Here is a 16,734-nt window from a genome sequence, read left to right as displayed (position 1 = left end):
AACTAGACACTAAGAAAGGAGGGGTCACCCAAAATTCAGTTTACTGGAGCCCCAGTCTCCCGCTGGGAGGTAAGTCCAGGTTTAAGGGTGTTAGCAGGTTCCCCTTCCCCTCCCCTGGCTCTCAACTCCGGCTCTTATTGGCCAAAAGTTTCCGCCCCTTCAGGGAAGTTGACTTCCCATTGGTCAGTCCCTGGCACGTGACTCCGCTCCTTTCGGGGGCTGGGAACTAGGGGAGACAGCCACAAGTTCAGCTGAAGACTGAAGCAAGCGCTGGGTCAGGTAATGCCCTGGCGGGGCGGAGGCCCGCAGATCTGCTATGGGACGGAGGGTGACGGGAGAGGAAGGGCGGAACTCGAAGGGTTGGGCCCCGCGGGCCATCTACAGAGCTGCTGTCACTGCTGGGCCTGGGAAAGGGCCACCATGGGCGGCCCCAAGCAAGTGCTTGTGGCCCTAGGTCCTTTACTTTAGAGGTTTGGGGTAATAACTCTTAGAGGGCTTGATATTAGCCAGACCAGACTTCCCAGCTTTGTACCGGGTGGGAGAGCTCCCCCTTTAGCTGTCTTTTAGAACTAGCAGAAGTCTCTGACTCCTTAAAGGATGTTTTTGTTGAATCCTGCCTGAATGAAACAGGGGAGGAGTGGGGGAGGGAGTGGAGGTAGGTTTTCTTCCAAGAGGTGGATGATAAAAAAGATCTGAAAACACAGCAGGGAAGGGTAGAGATTAGACAGCAGAAGGAACTTCCTAATAAGGTAGTGAGATGTTGGCTTGGGAGGACTGGGGGGGGGACAGTGTATTTAGGAATCTTGGGTGAACCCACCCAAGCGAGAGATACCAGGACTTAGAACCCTGAGTGCAGGGGTTCCAGACTGGCTCCTGTTTGGGTCTCAGAAGTGTTTGTCTTGTTGACCCAAATACCCTTGCGGGTTTCCATGGAGACAGTGCGTCTTACATCACCCTGGTTGCCATGGTGCCTGGTTCTGAAGGACCTGAGCAGGCTGTACACAGCCAGGGATAAACAGGGACTTCAGCCCAAGCTGCTGCCACTTCCTTCCTGCCACCACCTGTTAACAGTCACACGCAGCAACTGGGGATGGGGAGATGATGACTGAACAGGGGGAGGGGCCTGAGAGGTGCACCGCCATGGCTCTGTGGATGCCTGTGGGAGCTGGTCAGGGCGTCCTGTCGGACTTGGTGTGGGGAGTCACTGGAGCCATTCTCCTGTGTCCTTGTGCGATGGGTGTGTGTCTGGGAGCCACGGGCACAGGGGAAGCCACTGTGAGGGTCCTTCCCTCGTCCTGGGCGTGGACCTTGAAGGGCCACGGGAGGTTATTAGGGCCCTGTGCAGGCCTTATACCCACTCACACGGAAGGGACATAGCGTGTGGCTTCCCAGGGAGCTCTGCCGTCCGTCTCCCCCAGCCTCACTTCCCTCTCCCAGGGTTTCCTTACGGAGTCCTCTCCCACTTGTTAGTCTTCTAGCCCCTCAGTTAGGAATTATTTCACCTCCTCTGAAGGCTCACAGTCTAAGTCTCTGGGGACACCTTGTCAGCTGCCCGCCTGAGGGGACAGTCTGAGCCTTGGAGGAAGGGGTAGGTCCCTCTCTTCTTCCCCTGCTTTGTGTCAGGCTTTGGAACTGGAGGGACTTCTCAGCCCCACCCTGTCAGGTCAGAGCAGATCAGCAGGGACAGGACCTCAGCGCTGATTGTTGTCCAAGCTTTGCAAACTGTCAAGTCTTTATACATGATAGTTGCGCTAAAGCCCTTTTCCCAGTCACCTTCACGTTCCCTAAGACGAGACTCGGGATAACTAAGAAGGGAACAGAACTGAGAATGGAGGGTGAGAGTGACAGGAGATGGACCTAAGCTGCGCTAGTGGTCTCAACCCTGGCTGCGCGTGGGAGTCACCTGGGAGGTTTTTAAAAAGACCCGTGCCTGAGCCGGACACTGACCCTTCGAATCAGGATGTGAGGTGACTCCGTGTGCAGCCAGCATTGAGAACCCCTGAACTCGACCAGACAAAGGACACGGTGGGTGAGAGACTTAGGGCTGAAGGTGGTCCTGGAGTCTTCTCTTCAGCCCTGGGGGAGGAGGTAGTGATTATGGGGAAGCCTGGGGGGCAGTGAAGGGAGGGCTGTGCTATTTTCCTCGCTCTTCCTCTCAGCTGTTCATTTTTGCAAGTCAGAGCCGCCGCCTTTCTGGCCTTCATCTGCCCTGATCATAGCATGAGGGAGTTGGCCAGTTATTCCCCAAAGCCTTTCCAGTGTCTGCTTCATCGACCTTTCAAGGTCAGTTCAGTTTCCCAAGGCCCTGTTGGCCCCTGGGAGAGGCAGACCTCTCTGTGGCTGTCAGCAGGTTCTGATTTGCAAGGCAAATACTGCCCAGAAGAGTTGAGGTGTTAGGGTCACAAGAACTGGAACCAGGCTGATTCTGGAAGCTTCTGCCCAGCCCTTGGAACCCAGCCAAGGCTGCTCTCTGCACCCTGACTCCCCTGAAGGGAGCTGGGGTCCTGAAGGGAGCTTTTCTCTGCAGGTGGCAGCTGTAGCAGCCTCGGGGACCTCAGCAACTATGGCCTTCTGCCCAGACTCGGACAATAGCTGGGTGCTCGCTGGCTCAGAGGTGGGAAACACAGGCCTAGGAACCACACGGAAACGGGATTCTTGCAGGGCTGGGATGCTTTGTGGTTCTGTCCCCTCCCTGGTCCTGATGGTCACCTGTATCACCTCCTGCTACCTGTGAGAGGCACTCTAGTGGCAGGGGAAGGAGATCAGGCGCTGGGACTTGGACCATGCCCGGGAAGAAGGGTGCAACTAGGATAAGCTGTGAGAGGCTGGGAAGAAATTCTGGTGGGAGATCAGCATGAGCAGAGGGGCTGAGGCAACAATAGGAAAGCTGTTGGGGGAGACTAAGAGGGGACCCATTGGATGAGGTGACGACATGGGTCAGAGAGTTGGAGTGAGATTGGGGGCAGAGCCCAGGAACCTCTGGATGAGGCCTGAAGGGCCTGCCTGGCTCAGGGAACTCACTGAAAGGCTTTGAGTGGGGGGGGAGGTGGGCAGGACACTCACTGCCCTGGGCAGAGGGTGAGGCCACTGCGAGGGCTGGGTGGGGACTGGGAGAGAGCGCTTTGCTGTCCAGGTGGTCATTGGTGGGGCAGGAACCCCGCAGGCCATGTGCTCCCAAAGCCACTGAAAGGCACACGGGGGACTGAGTGGCTGGAGTTTGTCAAGGAAGCCAAGCCCCAGGGGCTTGGTGCGTTCTAACTGCCAGGAGGGGAGGAGATGCAGAGTTTGGGTGCCCTGGAGGCTTGTGGCAGAGGACAGACACCGTGCTCTCAGCCAGGGCCCTGGGGTGCCTTTGTTGACAGCTGGGCATGTCCCCTCGATGTCCTCCCCTGCAAACGGGGGTTTGTGATTGTTACCTTGTAGAGGTGGCTATGAGAAAAAAGTGACTTGAAAATTGTAAAGAAACACGCTAAGGTCAGGAGTTATTCTGGGAGGGGTGGAGGGAGCCATGGACGGGCCGCGCAGGCGGTGGGCCTGCTCGGAGGCAGGAGGGGCTGAGCCCGAGCAGCCAGCCCAGAGCACCGTGGGGCACAGGCCGTGGTGGCCTGGGCTTCTGCGAGCAGGTCCTGGGGAAGCTGCATGTGGGGCGTGGGGAAGGCCTGGAAAGCTTGGAAGGTCTAAGTGATGGGGGTGGCCCGTTGTGAGGGAAGACTGGGGAACGTGACTGTCGCCCCTCGGTACCTGGGGGACTTTGTTCTCTTGCCACCCTCCCACCTTCCAACCAACAACTGGGTTGGTCACTTGTGGGGAGCGAGGGAAGTGCTGATGCCCTTGGAAGGAGCGAGACCCAGGCTCTATCTAACCAGCGTCTGGTGGGGGCCGGTTCCTCCAGGGGTCCAGCGGTGCTTCTTCGTTTAACAGAATCTTGGCCTCTGAAAGTTCCTCAGAGAGGAAGTGAGGTTGGGGAAGGGCCAAAGGCAACGTCAAGCTGAGATGCTGCAGTGCCAGCCAGGACCACCCCCCACCCCCAGCCCCCTGCCTTGGATCCGCTCACTACTGAATTATTCTATTTTTGTGACACGTGGGTTGGGCTCCCTGAGCAGTGTGGCTGGTCCCAGGGACCCTGGCAGAGCACCCCATGTTCCTGGTTTTGTCCTGTTTTCCTTGCTCTGGACACTCCTGCTTGTGCCCCGACCTCCCCCAGAGCCTGTCTGTGGAGACCCTGGGCCCAGAACCCAGGATGGACCCAGAACCTGAGAGAGCTCCCCAGGCCCCTCCGAGCCCCTCCAAGGCAGATGGTGGAGAATTAGCTGGGACTTTGGATGGAGAAGGTAACGGCCTTGCTGAGGCTGGGGTGCAGCCATCTGTCCTCCATGTTCTGGGGGTTCCCAGTTTCCTCAGGGCGAGGGAGGTTGGTTAGTCTTACTTCCCACGTTAACCTCGGTTTAAGACCTTCTTCCCTCATTCCATCCTGGCTTCTTCCTGCCCCTTTCAACCCAGTAGGGCCGCAGGAGCCCGAGGGTGTGTTGGGAGTTCAGTTGGGGGCAGCAGAGGTTTTCCTGGCCCTTTTCTCCCATCACAGAGACCCTTTTCCAGAGTGAAAGCTTCCCATCTGGTCCCACTCTGCCGGAAGAGACTGAGGCCAAGGTGAGGACCTTCACTTGGGGAAGGGGAGGAAGTGGGGTGGGCCAGGAGCTGCTCACACTGTGTCTGTATCAGGGTGTCCTGGAAAATGATGGTCTTGGTATGGAGTCCCCTGGCCCAAGAGACACCGTGGCCCAGGGAGACTTGGAGGAGAGCCTTGTGGTGGCAGACCTGGGACCGGACACTCGAGACCTGAAGGATCAGAGCCCCCCCCAGAGCCTGCCCTTGTCTCCCAAAGCAGGTGAGAGTCCTCATCTCCCTTTGATGCTGTCCTTCTAGAAGGTACGGGAATGGGATTAGCTGTCGCTCCTGAGCACAGCTTTGGTCCAGGCCCTACGACTCAGGTGCTTCCTTAAGTTATATCAGCGAATCCTTACCACCTCCCCAGGACACTGAGGCTCAGAGAGGTTAAGTGACTTGACCAAGGTCACACAGCTGGTAAGTAGCAGGGCCCAGGTCTGGTTGACTTTCCTCTCTGCGAGGGGACCTCTCTCAGGAGTCAGCTCTCCTTCCCTGAGTCCCTGCCATGTGTTAGCTCTGGGCCTGGGGGAGGCGGGAGGGCGGATTGGTCAATGTAAGACCAATGTAAGGGGCACAGCACAGATGCAAAATGAGAGTCAGACCATGAGGGGTGCAAAAGGAGGTGTAAGTAAGGTGCTCCACAGGCGGGGAGGGTGGTCCGGTCAGGGACAGGCTGAGGAGAAAGGAGAGGCAGGGATGGCTGCAGAAGGGTTCACAATGGAGGTGACAGTTGAGTGGAGCCTGCAGCAAAGAGTAGGAGGCAGAGAACATTCCAGGCTGAGGCTGCAGCATCCGCAAAGGGCTGGGGGCCGCTGTCCTGTGCTAAGGAGGCCATATCCAAGGCTTGTGGCAGAGAAATTGAATGGTGACAGGTGGAGGAGGAGCCCGGGGCCGGGGACCATTTAGGAGGCAACAGCAGTGGTCAGGCAGAGCCCGTGACGACCTGACTAAGGCAGATCAAAGCGTGTGATGTCGAGGTGATCAAGTGTCGAGATGTGTGGGTGTGAGGCGAGGGCATAGGCTGGCTCCCTGACAGCAGTGTGCCTTTCCCTGAACTGGGGCAACACCAGAAGAGAAGCAGTTTGGAGGGCCGTGCATTGAGTGCTTGGTCCCGCGGGACACCCAGGTAGGAGTGACCGGTGGGCAGGCAGACGTCCAGGCCTGGAGCTGTAGGGAGGACAGGTCAGGTGCTACAGATGAGGGCTTCCTGCGCCATCAGCGGTGTGGGTGACTGCACAGTGAGGCGAGCAGGGACAGAAGTGGTGCCAGGAGACCGCCACCTTTAGGCCGGGGCAGAGCCAGGGAGGAACTGAGCAGGAGCGGCCTGAATTAGGACGGACCCGGAAGATGGACGGACAGCAGGCGCTTGATGTCAGGCACACGTGGGAGGAAGGAGGGTGCTTTTAGGATGCAAGCTGCCCTTGTAGTTTGCAGGCTGAAAGGACTGGGGGTGGCAGGGCGGTCACCGACGACCAGGCAGATGTGGGCAGGGTCTCCAGGTGCCCGTCTCTGCAGTCAGGGCTGGGGACCTCCCTGTCCCCTCTATCCCTACATCCCATCCTTCCAGTTGCCTCACTGCCGTGTCCCCACCCCTTCCTCCAGCTTGGAGCAGGGAGGAGGCCCACTGCACGAGCAGTGGGGATGACACCGACGTGGACGTGGAGGGTCTGCGGAGGCGGCGGGGCCGGGAGCCCAGCGCCCCTCAGCCTGCGGTGCCCCTGGGTGTGGAGCACCAGGCCGCAGGCGAGGGGGTGGGCGGGGAGCTGGGCATCTCCCTCAACATGTGTCTCCTCGGGGCCCTGGTTCTGCTGGGCCTGGGGGTCCTCCTCGTCTCCGGTGAGTGGTGCCTCCCCGCTGGGGTTGAACCTCTGCCCTCCTGCCCTTTACCTCACTCCACCCCTCTGATGGCCTCAGGTGGCGAGCAGTGAGTGGGGAGGGCCCTGGCTGGTTCCTGGCTGTCCCCTCCCAGCCTGAGGGAGGCTGATGGGGCCGGCTCTCTAGGTCAGAAGTAGGGAGGCTGGAGTTGTGCATTTATTGTTCAGTTACACCTTGTCAGCTGTTCAGGGTAACCCGTGGCCCTTAACCTGGCTGGACCTCTCAGCCATGGGTGGGCCCAGGGCAGGAGGGTGATTGTGCATGGGGAGGGCGGGGGCGGGGGCTGGCGGAGTGGGCTCTGTGCGTCTCGGGGCCAGTTTCAGGACGTCACTTTCCTACAGGGCCCATGGAGGAAGTGGAACTGCAGGTCTTTCCAGATGCTGGGGTGGGTACTGAGATGCTGGGTGCTTTGGGGGATGGACAGGTACGTGTGAGCATATCCTTTAGTGTGTGGGCCGGGTGGGGGAGGTCGGGGCTGCCTGGGCTGTGGGGCAGGGTGGGGTAACTGGTTCCTTTGCCCTTAGGATGGGCTAAGGCAGCAGCTGCAGGCCTCAGAGCCCCCGGACGGTGTCCCCAGCTTGCAGAACATGGCCTTTCTGCTAGACAAGCTGGCCAAGGAGAACCAGGATATCCGGCTGCTGCAGGCCCAGCTGCAGGTGGGCATTAGCAGGAGGGGTGGGCTAGGCCGGCCTGCCCTAGGTCAGGGGTCTGTCCTGGTATCCTCCCCCAAAAGAAGTTTCCTGTTTACCCACACGCCTCGACCCTCTGCCTTTCCCACTATAGTCAGGTCATCTTCCTAGTTCTCTACTCATATCCCTCATGCTAAGGTTCAGGCCAGGGCTGACATACCGGTTTCATGTGACATGCCACCTCTGATTGATTGGTATGGTCTGCATGGAGCATTGTGTGGGGAAGGATTTGAAGACAGTGTCAAGGCTCAATGGGAAAGAAGTGCTGTGATCGACTGGTAATGTCTGTTCCGGGCGTGGGAGGTGGAACCAAGGCCACGAGTGCCACATATTGGCTATCCTTAGGTGAATCGCAGAAGTGTGTGTTTATGTAAGGACATGGAGGCTTGTGATGGAATTTGGGGACCCCAGGGTCTGGTGCAGGTTGTAGATGGGGAGGAGGATGAGAAGCAAGTCCTCTGAGTGTCCCAGGCCATAAAAGGGGCTTGGACCACCTGCTCACTGTACCTGAATGGAACTGAGCTAGAAGGCACTAGGCCCATCCTGAAAGGACTCTTCTGTGGTGCCCTCCATCGCTACCTCCATTCCAGGCCCAGAAGGAAGAGCTTCAGAGCCTGATGCACCAGCCCAAAGGACTAGAGGAGGAGAATGCCCAGCTCCGTGGGGCCCTGCAGCAGCGCGAGGCCTCCCAGCGGGCCCTGGAGTCAGAGCTGCAGCAGCTGCGGGCCCGGCTTCAGGGGCTGGAGGCTGACTGTGCCCGGGACACAGACGGGGTGTGCCTCAACTGGGGCAAAGGCCCGCAGGGTGGCAAGATCACCAAGGGGCAAGACCCCAGTGGGCAGGAGCCAGGCACTGGCTTCCTGGAGCAGAAGGAACGGCTAGAGACTGAGGCCCAGGCATTAAGGCAAGAGCTGGAGAGGCAGCGGCAGCTGCTGGGGTCTGTGCGGCAGGATCTGGAGCACAGCTTGAGGGATGCAGGCCGAGGAGACCCAGCTCGTGCTGGCCTGGCTGAGTTGGGCCACAGGCTGGCCCAGAAGCTGCAGAGCCTGGAGAACTGGGGCCAGCACCCTGGGGTCCCTGCCAATGCCTCAGAGGCCTGGCATCAGGAGCCTCCCTTTCAGAGTCCCAGAGAACGGAGTGGAAAGGGAAAGTGGCGGGATGGGCAGGGGAACCGGAAGGCTGAGCACTGGAAGCACAAAAAGGAGGAATCTGGCTGGGAAAGGAAGAAGAGCTGGGGGGGTGAGGAGGATAGGAAGGAGGGCAAGCCAAAGGTGGAGGAATGGGGCGGCAAGAAGGATGGTAAGCGACAGGGCCCCAAGGATGCCCGCAGAAAAAGTGGGAGCCCCCACTCCTTTGGAGAAAGGCAGAAGCACCCTCAGTGGAAGGAAGGGGCTAAAGACAGGCATGATCCCCTGCCACTGTGGGCAGAGCTGTCAAGACACAAGTACCGGGTACCCCAGGGCTGCTCGGGCGTGCATGAGTGTGCCCGGCAGGAGGGCCTGGCCTTGTTTGGCATGGAGCTGGCCCCAGTGCGACAACAGGAGCTGGCCTCTCTGCTGAGGACGTACCTGGCACGGCTGCCCTGGGCCAGGCAGCTGACCGAGGAGCTACCCCTCTCACCTGCTTACTTTGGTGAGGATGGAGTCTTCCGCCACGACCGCCTCCGCTTCCGGGACTTTGTGGACGCCTTGGAAGACAGCCTGGAGGAGGTGGCAGTGCAACAGACAGGTGATGATGATGAGGTGGATGACTTTGAGGAGTTCATCTTCAGCCACTTCTTTGGAGACAAAGCACTGAAGAAGAGGTGGGCAGTTGTGGGGGCGTGGGGTCCTGTGGGACAGAGGAGGCTGCGGGAGGTGGGGCGTGTGTGTGAATTAGCAAGAGCCCTGAGTCCAGGGCTTCCGATTGAGGCCTTATCTCCACTTTATTCCCCCACTGGCTTCCCTTAGAGAAGGCATCAGTGTATTTTTCTATCTTCCCTTGAGGGCAGGAAGCTGCCCTTGCTCACCGCCCAGTGGTCCTGGGGAGTCCCCTTTGGGCTGGGGGCATTTTTCCTCCCCAGTTGTCATATCCCAGACATGTACCCGCCCATCCCCCACAGCACTCAGTTCCCACCTTCCTGCCGCCCAGGCGGGGGCTTCATCCTGGGAGACCAGGCCTGGCTCCCAATATGAGTGGAGGTGGCTGCCTTAGGAGAAAGAGGGTCCCCTCTCCTCAGAGAGCCCCTTCTCATCACATGGCATTGTCCTCTGAAGGCTCCTTCATGCCCCCGCCCCATGTCTCCTCACAGGTCTCAGAAGAAGGACAAACACTTTCGGAGTCCCAGAGTTGTGGGGCCCAGGGAGGAGCACAGCCACCACCTCAGGGGCTGAGCCCGGCTGTTATCTAACCCCTGGGGACTGTTACACTGCCATCTCTCCTGGCCTGGTTGGTGTCCTTGGATGTCCTTCACAGGAGAGTGAAATTACCCAGCCCTGCACTGTCACTTTGGCTAGAAAAAGGCCTGAGCTGAGCCTGCCTTGCTGTCTATGCAAATATATGCAAATGCTCAGGGCCCTAGGCCTCGACCCCTGGCAGTCTGATTGTGTTGCTCCAATGGGAAAGGGGATGGGGGAGGAGCCTGGCGCTTTTTGGGGGGTGAGCTGGGGTGGGGGGATGACATTGTGATTCTGAAGCCAAAGAGCTTTCCTCCTGTGTGTGCTGCCCCAGCGTGGGTCCTGGAAGACACACCACCCGTGCTCCTGGGGTGCCCCCTGGGGTTTGAGAGTTGCTGGCTGGAGGCCCAGCATGAGGTCTTTCCCTGGGGTTTTGTTAGATTTGGAAGCAGCTGTCCCCAGGGGGTGAAGTCCCCTTTTCACCCCAGCTTCTCACGTGGCCTCACCTCCCCTCCCCGTTTGAACTGTAGACTCCAATCCAATAAAATGCTGTTGTTGGAGCTGTGACATTGGATGGAGCTGTCACTTGGGCTGGTTTCTAAGCACAGGCACTGCCCCCCTCCCTCGGCCCTGGCACTGTCACCTTCTCCCACATACTCTGTTCTCCTCCTCTGCCCCTCCAGCACCTTCAGGCCCTCTGGGCTGGAACACCCCTCTGCTTACAGCTGCCTTGCCTGCACCCCTGGGAGACGTAGAAAAAATGAGTGTGGGTTTTGGAATCAGTCCTGGGCCCAAATCCAGGCCGAGTGATCTTGGGCAAATTAATCTCTGGGAGCCTGCGTTTCTTATTCTCAAAAAAGGGAATTGAGAGGCTGGGGGAGACATAGAATAAAGCAATGTAAGCAAAATGCCTGTCCTGCATTTGGCACTCAAAAGTTATTTCACTCCCTTCAGGGTTTTGATGGGGGAGGAGAGGCCCCCCCGCCAACCACGCTTGTGGGTTGGGGAGGTGAGGGAGCCACTAGGTGGCGCCCTGGCCCCACATTTACTCCAGACCTCGCCTCCCCGACTGCTTAGTTCCCCAAATCTCTGACCCCACCCCACTGACCCCGGGCCTGCTCACTGGCCAGTTTCCCCAAAAAGATCCAGACCTCCCTGGGCTACGCCCTAGGGAGCCCTTCCTGACGGGGTTTCATGGTGCCATGGGCGCATCCCCTGTCAAGTGCAGGGGACAGGATTTGGGGTGTGACTTGGGGTCTGGAGTGGTGTTAGTAAAGGGGACAGAGCCTGCAGGGTGGGAATTGATAGCCAGTGCTTATGTAACACTATGACGTGCCATTCACTGTTCAAGGGCTGTGGGCGAACCTGATCATTCGATTCAGCTGTGGGGTGGGGGCGGGGCGGGCCGTAGGGGGATGGACCGAGGACCACTCATTCAACAAACGGTGATTAAGTCTGTTGTGTGCGGCTTTCTGCATCAAGAGGCGCTGATGGCAGTGAGACCGGAGGAAGAATTTCCTCCTAGGTAGACGGTCAATGACAGGGGCTGAGGGGCTCTAGGAAAGGAGTCTTCTGTTTCTGGAGAGTGTGTTGGAGGTGCTAGTACAGGCTGGCCGAGGGCCAGGGTCTGGAGTTGGCATCTGCCTCTGTGGACCATTGTCTTTCATGTGGAAGCCATCCTTGCCTGTTCACCTTGCTCATCTGCTGCAGGTGCTGAAAACTTAACGTCAGGTGCCGGCGGTAAACTTGGGTTTCCAGGAGAGGGATTCAGGCTCCGAGGTGGGCAGGATTCCGTGTTCTGGGCTTCGGAGAGGGCACACAAGCTGGCCTCCCTGCCTCCCTGGGTTCCCAAAGGGTGATGACTCTCGCTTGGGCCACTTGGGGCGTCTCAGTTTCATTTCTAGGCCCCATTTCCTTCGTTTGCATAACGGACTCTCAGGGAGGCTAGGAAGTTCCCCCAAGCGCCCCTCTTCCTTACCCACTCAGGAAATAGATGTGCTGAGCTGGAGGTTTCTGAAACTGCCGAGTCAGGAGGAAAAAAGCCAGGACCCCAAGGGCTGTGTCCGGGAGGGCCAGGGGACCAGGGACATGGGCACTCTGATGACCCTCTCCCTGGGGTGCCCATCGTAGGTCATTTGGCCCCTCACTCCATCACACCCATGCACCCACAACAGCTCTGGTCAAGAGGGGGGCCCACGTCCCAGATCGTAGGATGCTTTCTCGATCTGGGCCAGCGTGTGGAGATGAGCCAAGGGAGGTGGAGCAGAGGACGCTGCTCCTCCCGTCCCACAGGGCTTGGGGACAGCTCCTGGCTGGGTCGGGGAACAGGAAGCCTGTGTACAGACCTTGACCTCCCAGGGTCTGCTCTGGGCCCTTCCTGTGTAAGCGGTTGGTATTTTGAGCGCTTGGCTGTTTTGCCCTTTCCGCTGGGGACTCCCCCAGCTAAGAGCTCCGCTCCCGGGGCCTTGGGGGAATCACTAGCATAGGGGGTGGCCCTCTTGCACTTTCCCCTGTCAAATGGAAAAATTCTGCTTCCTTTGGCCAGTCCCCAGCACTTGTTTCCCAGGCGTCCCCCAAGCTGCCATCTCTCGCCTCACCTCTTCCTTGCTCCTCCAGCTGCCCTCAGCGCAGCCTTCTCTCACCAATGCCCCCTCCAGCCCTTGCCTCCCCCAGGCTCTCCCTGTCTCTCCCTGCCTCCCAGGTCCTCCAGGGCCCAGCCTTTTCCCACTGCTTCCATTCCCACCCATCCTGGGGTGGGGGTGGGGGCTAGAATTTGGTGGTGGGTCACCTTCAGGCCTGTACCACCCCCATAAGCTCCTTGAGGGTCAAAAGCCTGTGTTCCTTCTGAAAACTACTCCTAGCCTCCCCTCCCCCTGCTGGGCCCAAGGACAGATGCTGGCCTGGCTAGCTGTTGCTATGGGAACCTCCCAGGGCCACCCTTGTGCATGGACCTCTCTCTCCTCATCTGGTCTTGTTCTGGGCCACAGAGGCTCCTGATCCTGTGACACTTCACATGCTCACAGGTCTAGTAGGGACCCTGCCAAGTGCGTGGGGGTGTAATTGACCTAAACCCAGGCAACAACACGTCCCTCCCCTCGCATTTCACCACCCAGACCTCTGAGCCACAGAAGCCCCTTGTCAGCAATTCTTGCTGCGTTGTCTGGGCTCCCTACCCCTCCAGACTTCCCGGGCCTGCCCATGAGGGACAAAGGCAGGCCTCTCCCCACTCACCTGTTCTTTATTCTGGGCCAGATGGAGGCCCAACCCGGCTCTGTGCTATCTAGGCCTTTGGGATGCGCAATCCATAGGGGTGGTAGGCTGTGCCAGCCTAGGGCCTTGGGCAAGATGTGCCCCCTACCCCCACGTTCCCCCACCCCACTTCAAGGCTCAGCTTTCTCATCATTAAAGTGGAGACTGTAGCTAGCCCCTTCATAGGTTATCACGAGAAGTTAAACAAAAAGGTTTATCAAACTGTCGAGTACTGTTAGAAGTAGTGATTTTTGTTTTGCTGAAGCTCTAGCAGGGAAGCTGGGGCCTCCTCGAGCTACTGATATGGGAGGAGAGGGTGTTAGCCCCTGGCAGGGGAAAGAGTAGCATTCAGCTCCCAACACAAGGTGCTGGGGGGACCCCAACCCTTGTCCCTGAGGCTAACTGGGGTGGTTTAACACAAAGCAGAATTTTGAAAGTACTCTCTTGATGGTGTCAGGGAAGAGTCAGAGGAGAAGGTGGAGAAGAAGAAGGGGATGGCCTCTGAGCTGGACCTTTTAAGGGATAATAGGATTGGTGACAGGGGAGGGGATTTCAGAGGTGAGGCTGAGGGGAGGGTGGGACAGCCTTGTGGCCAGACGGTTAAGTTCACATTCAGAAGGGAGCGAATTCTCCCACAGACCCACCACTCCTGCATGTCTGCGGGGGAGCTTTGCTGTAGGAAATGGGGCGGGGTGCAGGCATTTGAGGGGCAGAGGGCACCTGTATGAAGGAAGCTACGCATGGGTGCAGAGTCGCTGGTGGCCTGAAGGACAGAATGGAGAGATGTGAAATTGGAGGTGTCAGCCAACGGGCCAGGAGGGAGATAACAGGGACCTGATTTCGATCAGTGAATTAGAATGGACTGGCCTTGGATGGGACAAGGACAGGGGAGGGGGAGGAGTCACGGCCACATTCAGCTCCCAGTCTTGTGACAGGGGGATGATTGCATTCTCATGCAATGCTGGGAAAGAAGGAGGAAAGGCCAGGCTGGTTTGTGGGGGGAGTGGGGGGGAAGCTGCTCGGCTTGATTTGCAGGATAGTTGGGCTGAGGTAGAGCAACCCTCTCAGCAGATCACCTGTGCTCCACCAAGTTCACGTCCCATCATGCCCCCAGTTCCTCTCCGGGGCAGGACCTGTTTGAGGAAATTCTTAGCATCATCAGACATCTACTGAGCCTGAGGGAGGCACCCAGCAGAGGGGAGTGGCCCTCTGCAGAGTCAAAGGGACAGGTCCTGGGCTGGGGCTGGACAGGCAGAAACCTGAAGGCACGAGCTGTGCAGAGGCAAATGGGAGATGGTGCCCTGCTTGGTTGGTCACCCGAGGGTCAAGCAGACCTGCCAGAAATGCCTGCTTGTTGGAATGCGGCCTCGGGCCTTGCTGACGCAGCTTGGTAGGGAGGGACCAGTGCAGAAACCATGGCAGGAGGCCCGCAAAGACACAGGCCGTAAACCTTTCAGAGCAATTCTGCAACTTTTATTTCACTGAGAAGTAGACCTTAAAGAAGGTATGACCATAAATGTCCCTATTTTACAGATGACAAAACTGAGAGTGATGAAGTGACTTACTTAAGGTCCCATCATAGCTGGCGAGTGACAGTGGAGGAAAACTGGCCCCCAGGCAGCCCTTAGGACACCAGTGGGCATTTGAAATGTCCAGAATGGCTGCTCACCCTCCTTCCCTCCCCGCCAGCTGACCCGGAGGTTGGAAGCAATGTCTGAGCTCCCGTCTCTGTGTCTCTTTAGCCAACTCTCCTCCCTGGGCCTGTGTATCCCCCACTTCAGCTACTCGGGCATCTGGCCCTGGAGGCTTTTCCTCTCTGGCCACCAGCTGCCACCTTATGGGCCCCAGCTTGTGGATAGGAGAAAGCCAGCCCTGGAAAGACCCTTCACGAGTGTCAGATCCACCTATTTTGTTGTCCAGAGGTAGAAACTGAGGCCCAGAGAGGGAAGTGACTTGTCCAAGGTCACAAAGCTTGCTAGGGACAGAGTGGAGACCACAGTCTCTGCTGCTGAGCCCTGACTAAGTCCCCCTGTTCCTCCTCCCTCCTCTCCCCTCCCCTCCCTTGCACTCCCCTCCTCTCTTCTGCACTCCCCTGCCCTCCCTTCCTCTCTCTGACTCTTGAAGCTTGGCAGTTAGGCTCTGAGGTGCGGTCTCAAGGAGCTGCTGGCTACAAGACAGGTTCTTTCTTGTACTGTCCCTGAGCGGTGACTTCACTCATGAGACATCCAACGATGGCCACACGGCGGCAGCCACAGGAGGGACAGGAAGTTAGATCTGCCCAGGTCAGGGATAAGAGAGGAGAGAGGGGTCTCCAGAAGCTGCCCCAGGAACCGGAGCAGCTGGGTCTGGCGTTATGCAGACTCATCCTCGAGGGTCCCACAAAGGGGCTTCCAGGCTCAGGAGTGAAGTCCTGGCCTCCCAGCTTTCCCCAAAGAGCCCCATTCATTCGGTCATTCATTTATTCACCAGTCACTGATGGAGCCTTACTCTGTGCCCGGCCCTGGGCTGGTACCACCAATACGCTTTCCAGCAGCCTGTGAAGTGCTGAGCGTGGTGTTGGGGGGTGGGGTAGGGGACACAGCGATGGAGCGAGGGCCGAGGCAGGGCCTGTATGTCCCGGAGGGAGGCTGCCCTGGCCCAGAATGGCCGGCTTTGGAGCCACACAGACACGGCTCTAGCACTTGCAGCTCCTGACTTTGAAGCAAGTCTCTCCATCTCCTTTTAAAAACAAACATCAACCTTTATCACTAAGGTTGTTAAAAAACAGTAGGGTGAAATCAATAAGTCACTCTTTGATTGTAGCTGAAGTGTGGTTAGTTCCCCAGCTCCGAGGTTTATATTCACGACCAAGTAATCCAACAGAAAAACAAAAATATGTCTCTAAATCATGAATCTTTGTTTAAAAAAACTCTCTGTTCTCTCACTGGATTCCAGATTTAGATGGAGCCACTACTGTTAAGTACACTAGTTCCATTTTTGGAGACTGTTTCTTTTGGAAATGGGAGGATCCTTGCTTTGCCTACATTACGGATGTGATAAAACAAGAGTATGCGTTCAGAGGATTTATAGATGATAGTAAACACTCTGAATGCTAGCGGCATGTCTTGACATGGTCGGTATCGATGTACAGATTTCTCAGATTGGATCTGGGCGGCATAGCACTCTTGGCATCGTGCCTTTGTTTCCTCAGCCATAAAAACGAGGGGACAAGATCTACCTCATTGTTCGTAGACCAAGGACTGAGTAGGAGATTCCAACCTGACATTAGTCTGCCGAAGGGGCACCCTGTCTCAGGAGAGGTTGGAAGCCATCCTGTCACCTCCTCAAGCCAGCAGCTTCTCACCTCCAGGGACATCTGCCAGTGGCATTTCTTACAGCTGGAGAACCCTAGGAAGTCAGAGCTGGCCGACACCTTCTAGTTCTGGTGTCACTCTCACTGTTTGTTTTTTAATTTGGGGGTATTTTAAAACTTATTTTTAATATAGTTGGCATACAATAGTATCTTGATTCCAGGTGTACAACATAGTGATTCGGCATTTACATACTTTTCGAAGTGATCGCCATAGTAAGTCTAGTGGTCTTCTGTCTCACTGGGTATTTCATGAATCTGGGGGAGGGGTTCATAGAAGGGGAGCGGTCCAAGTCTCTGACGCTTCAGTTGTTTGTTTGGAAATGTTTTGCCCCTTCTCTCTGGAGTGGGATCCCCCATGGGGGGCACATGTACCATAATCTGTTTGATAAATTCCTGGGCAGATCTCTTCACTGGAGTGCTTGGGTCAGCTGGTCAATGACCACAGGAAAATATACTGGCACCAGAAGCATGGAGATGAAGCAAGGGTCATCGGTGGTGTCACTGAGCCAAGCGTGGCATCTGATTCCAC

General features: G+C 57.4%; 1 protein-coding gene across 4 annotated transcripts; it reads left to right on the top strand.

Moving 5' to 3' along the window:
* Window positions 1-161: 161 nt before the first annotated feature.
* On the top strand, window positions 162-10,171 carry PBXIP1 (PBX homeobox interacting protein 1). 4 transcript variants are annotated; one of them, XM_019711866.3, is made up of 10 exons: window positions 162-279; window positions 2,528-2,614; window positions 4,205-4,331; window positions 4,583-4,647; window positions 4,720-4,885; window positions 6,268-6,501; window positions 6,882-6,964; window positions 7,065-7,196; window positions 7,820-9,033; window positions 9,520-10,171. In XM_019711866.3, the coding sequence occupies exons 2-10, from the start codon at window positions 2,564-2,566 to the stop codon at window positions 9,599-9,601; spliced, it is 2,154 nt and encodes a 717-aa protein (XP_019567425.3). In that variant the 5' UTR covers window positions 162-279; window positions 2,528-2,563; the 3' UTR covers window positions 9,602-10,171. The 4 variants fall into 4 exon arrangements, with proteins under 4 accessions (XP_019567425.3, XP_019567427.3, XP_074174602.2 ...); XM_019711868.3 differs by having other exon boundaries at window positions 6,882-6,925; window positions 9,520-9,796; XM_074318501.2 differs by having other exon boundaries at window positions 243-279; window positions 3,922-4,331.
* The last annotated feature ends 6,563 nt before the right edge of the window (window positions 10,172-16,734 follow it).

Source organism: Rhinolophus sinicus, chromosome 7 (genome assembly GCF_057876585.1).
Source record: "Rhinolophus sinicus isolate RSI-liver-muscle chromosome 7, RSI-T2T, whole genome shotgun sequence".
NCBI classification, from domain to species: Eukaryota; Metazoa; Chordata; class Mammalia; order Chiroptera; family Rhinolophidae; genus Rhinolophus; species Rhinolophus sinicus.
This window is presented reverse-complemented; position numbering and strand designations above follow the sequence as displayed.

Coding starts and splice junctions, on each gene's coding strand:
- PBXIP1 (XM_074318501.2), top strand. CDS start 4,139: ATGTTCCTGGTTTTGTCCTGTTTTCCTTGCTCTGGACACTCCTGCTTG. Junction 6,965..7,064: donor GTGCTTTGGGGGATGGACAG/GTACGTGTGAGC, acceptor CTTTGCCCTTAG/GATGGGCTAAGGCAGCAGCT. Junction 7,197..7,819: donor TGCTGCAGGCCCAGCTGCAG/GTGGGCATTAGC, acceptor CCTCCATTCCAG/GCCCAGAAGGAAGAGCTTCA.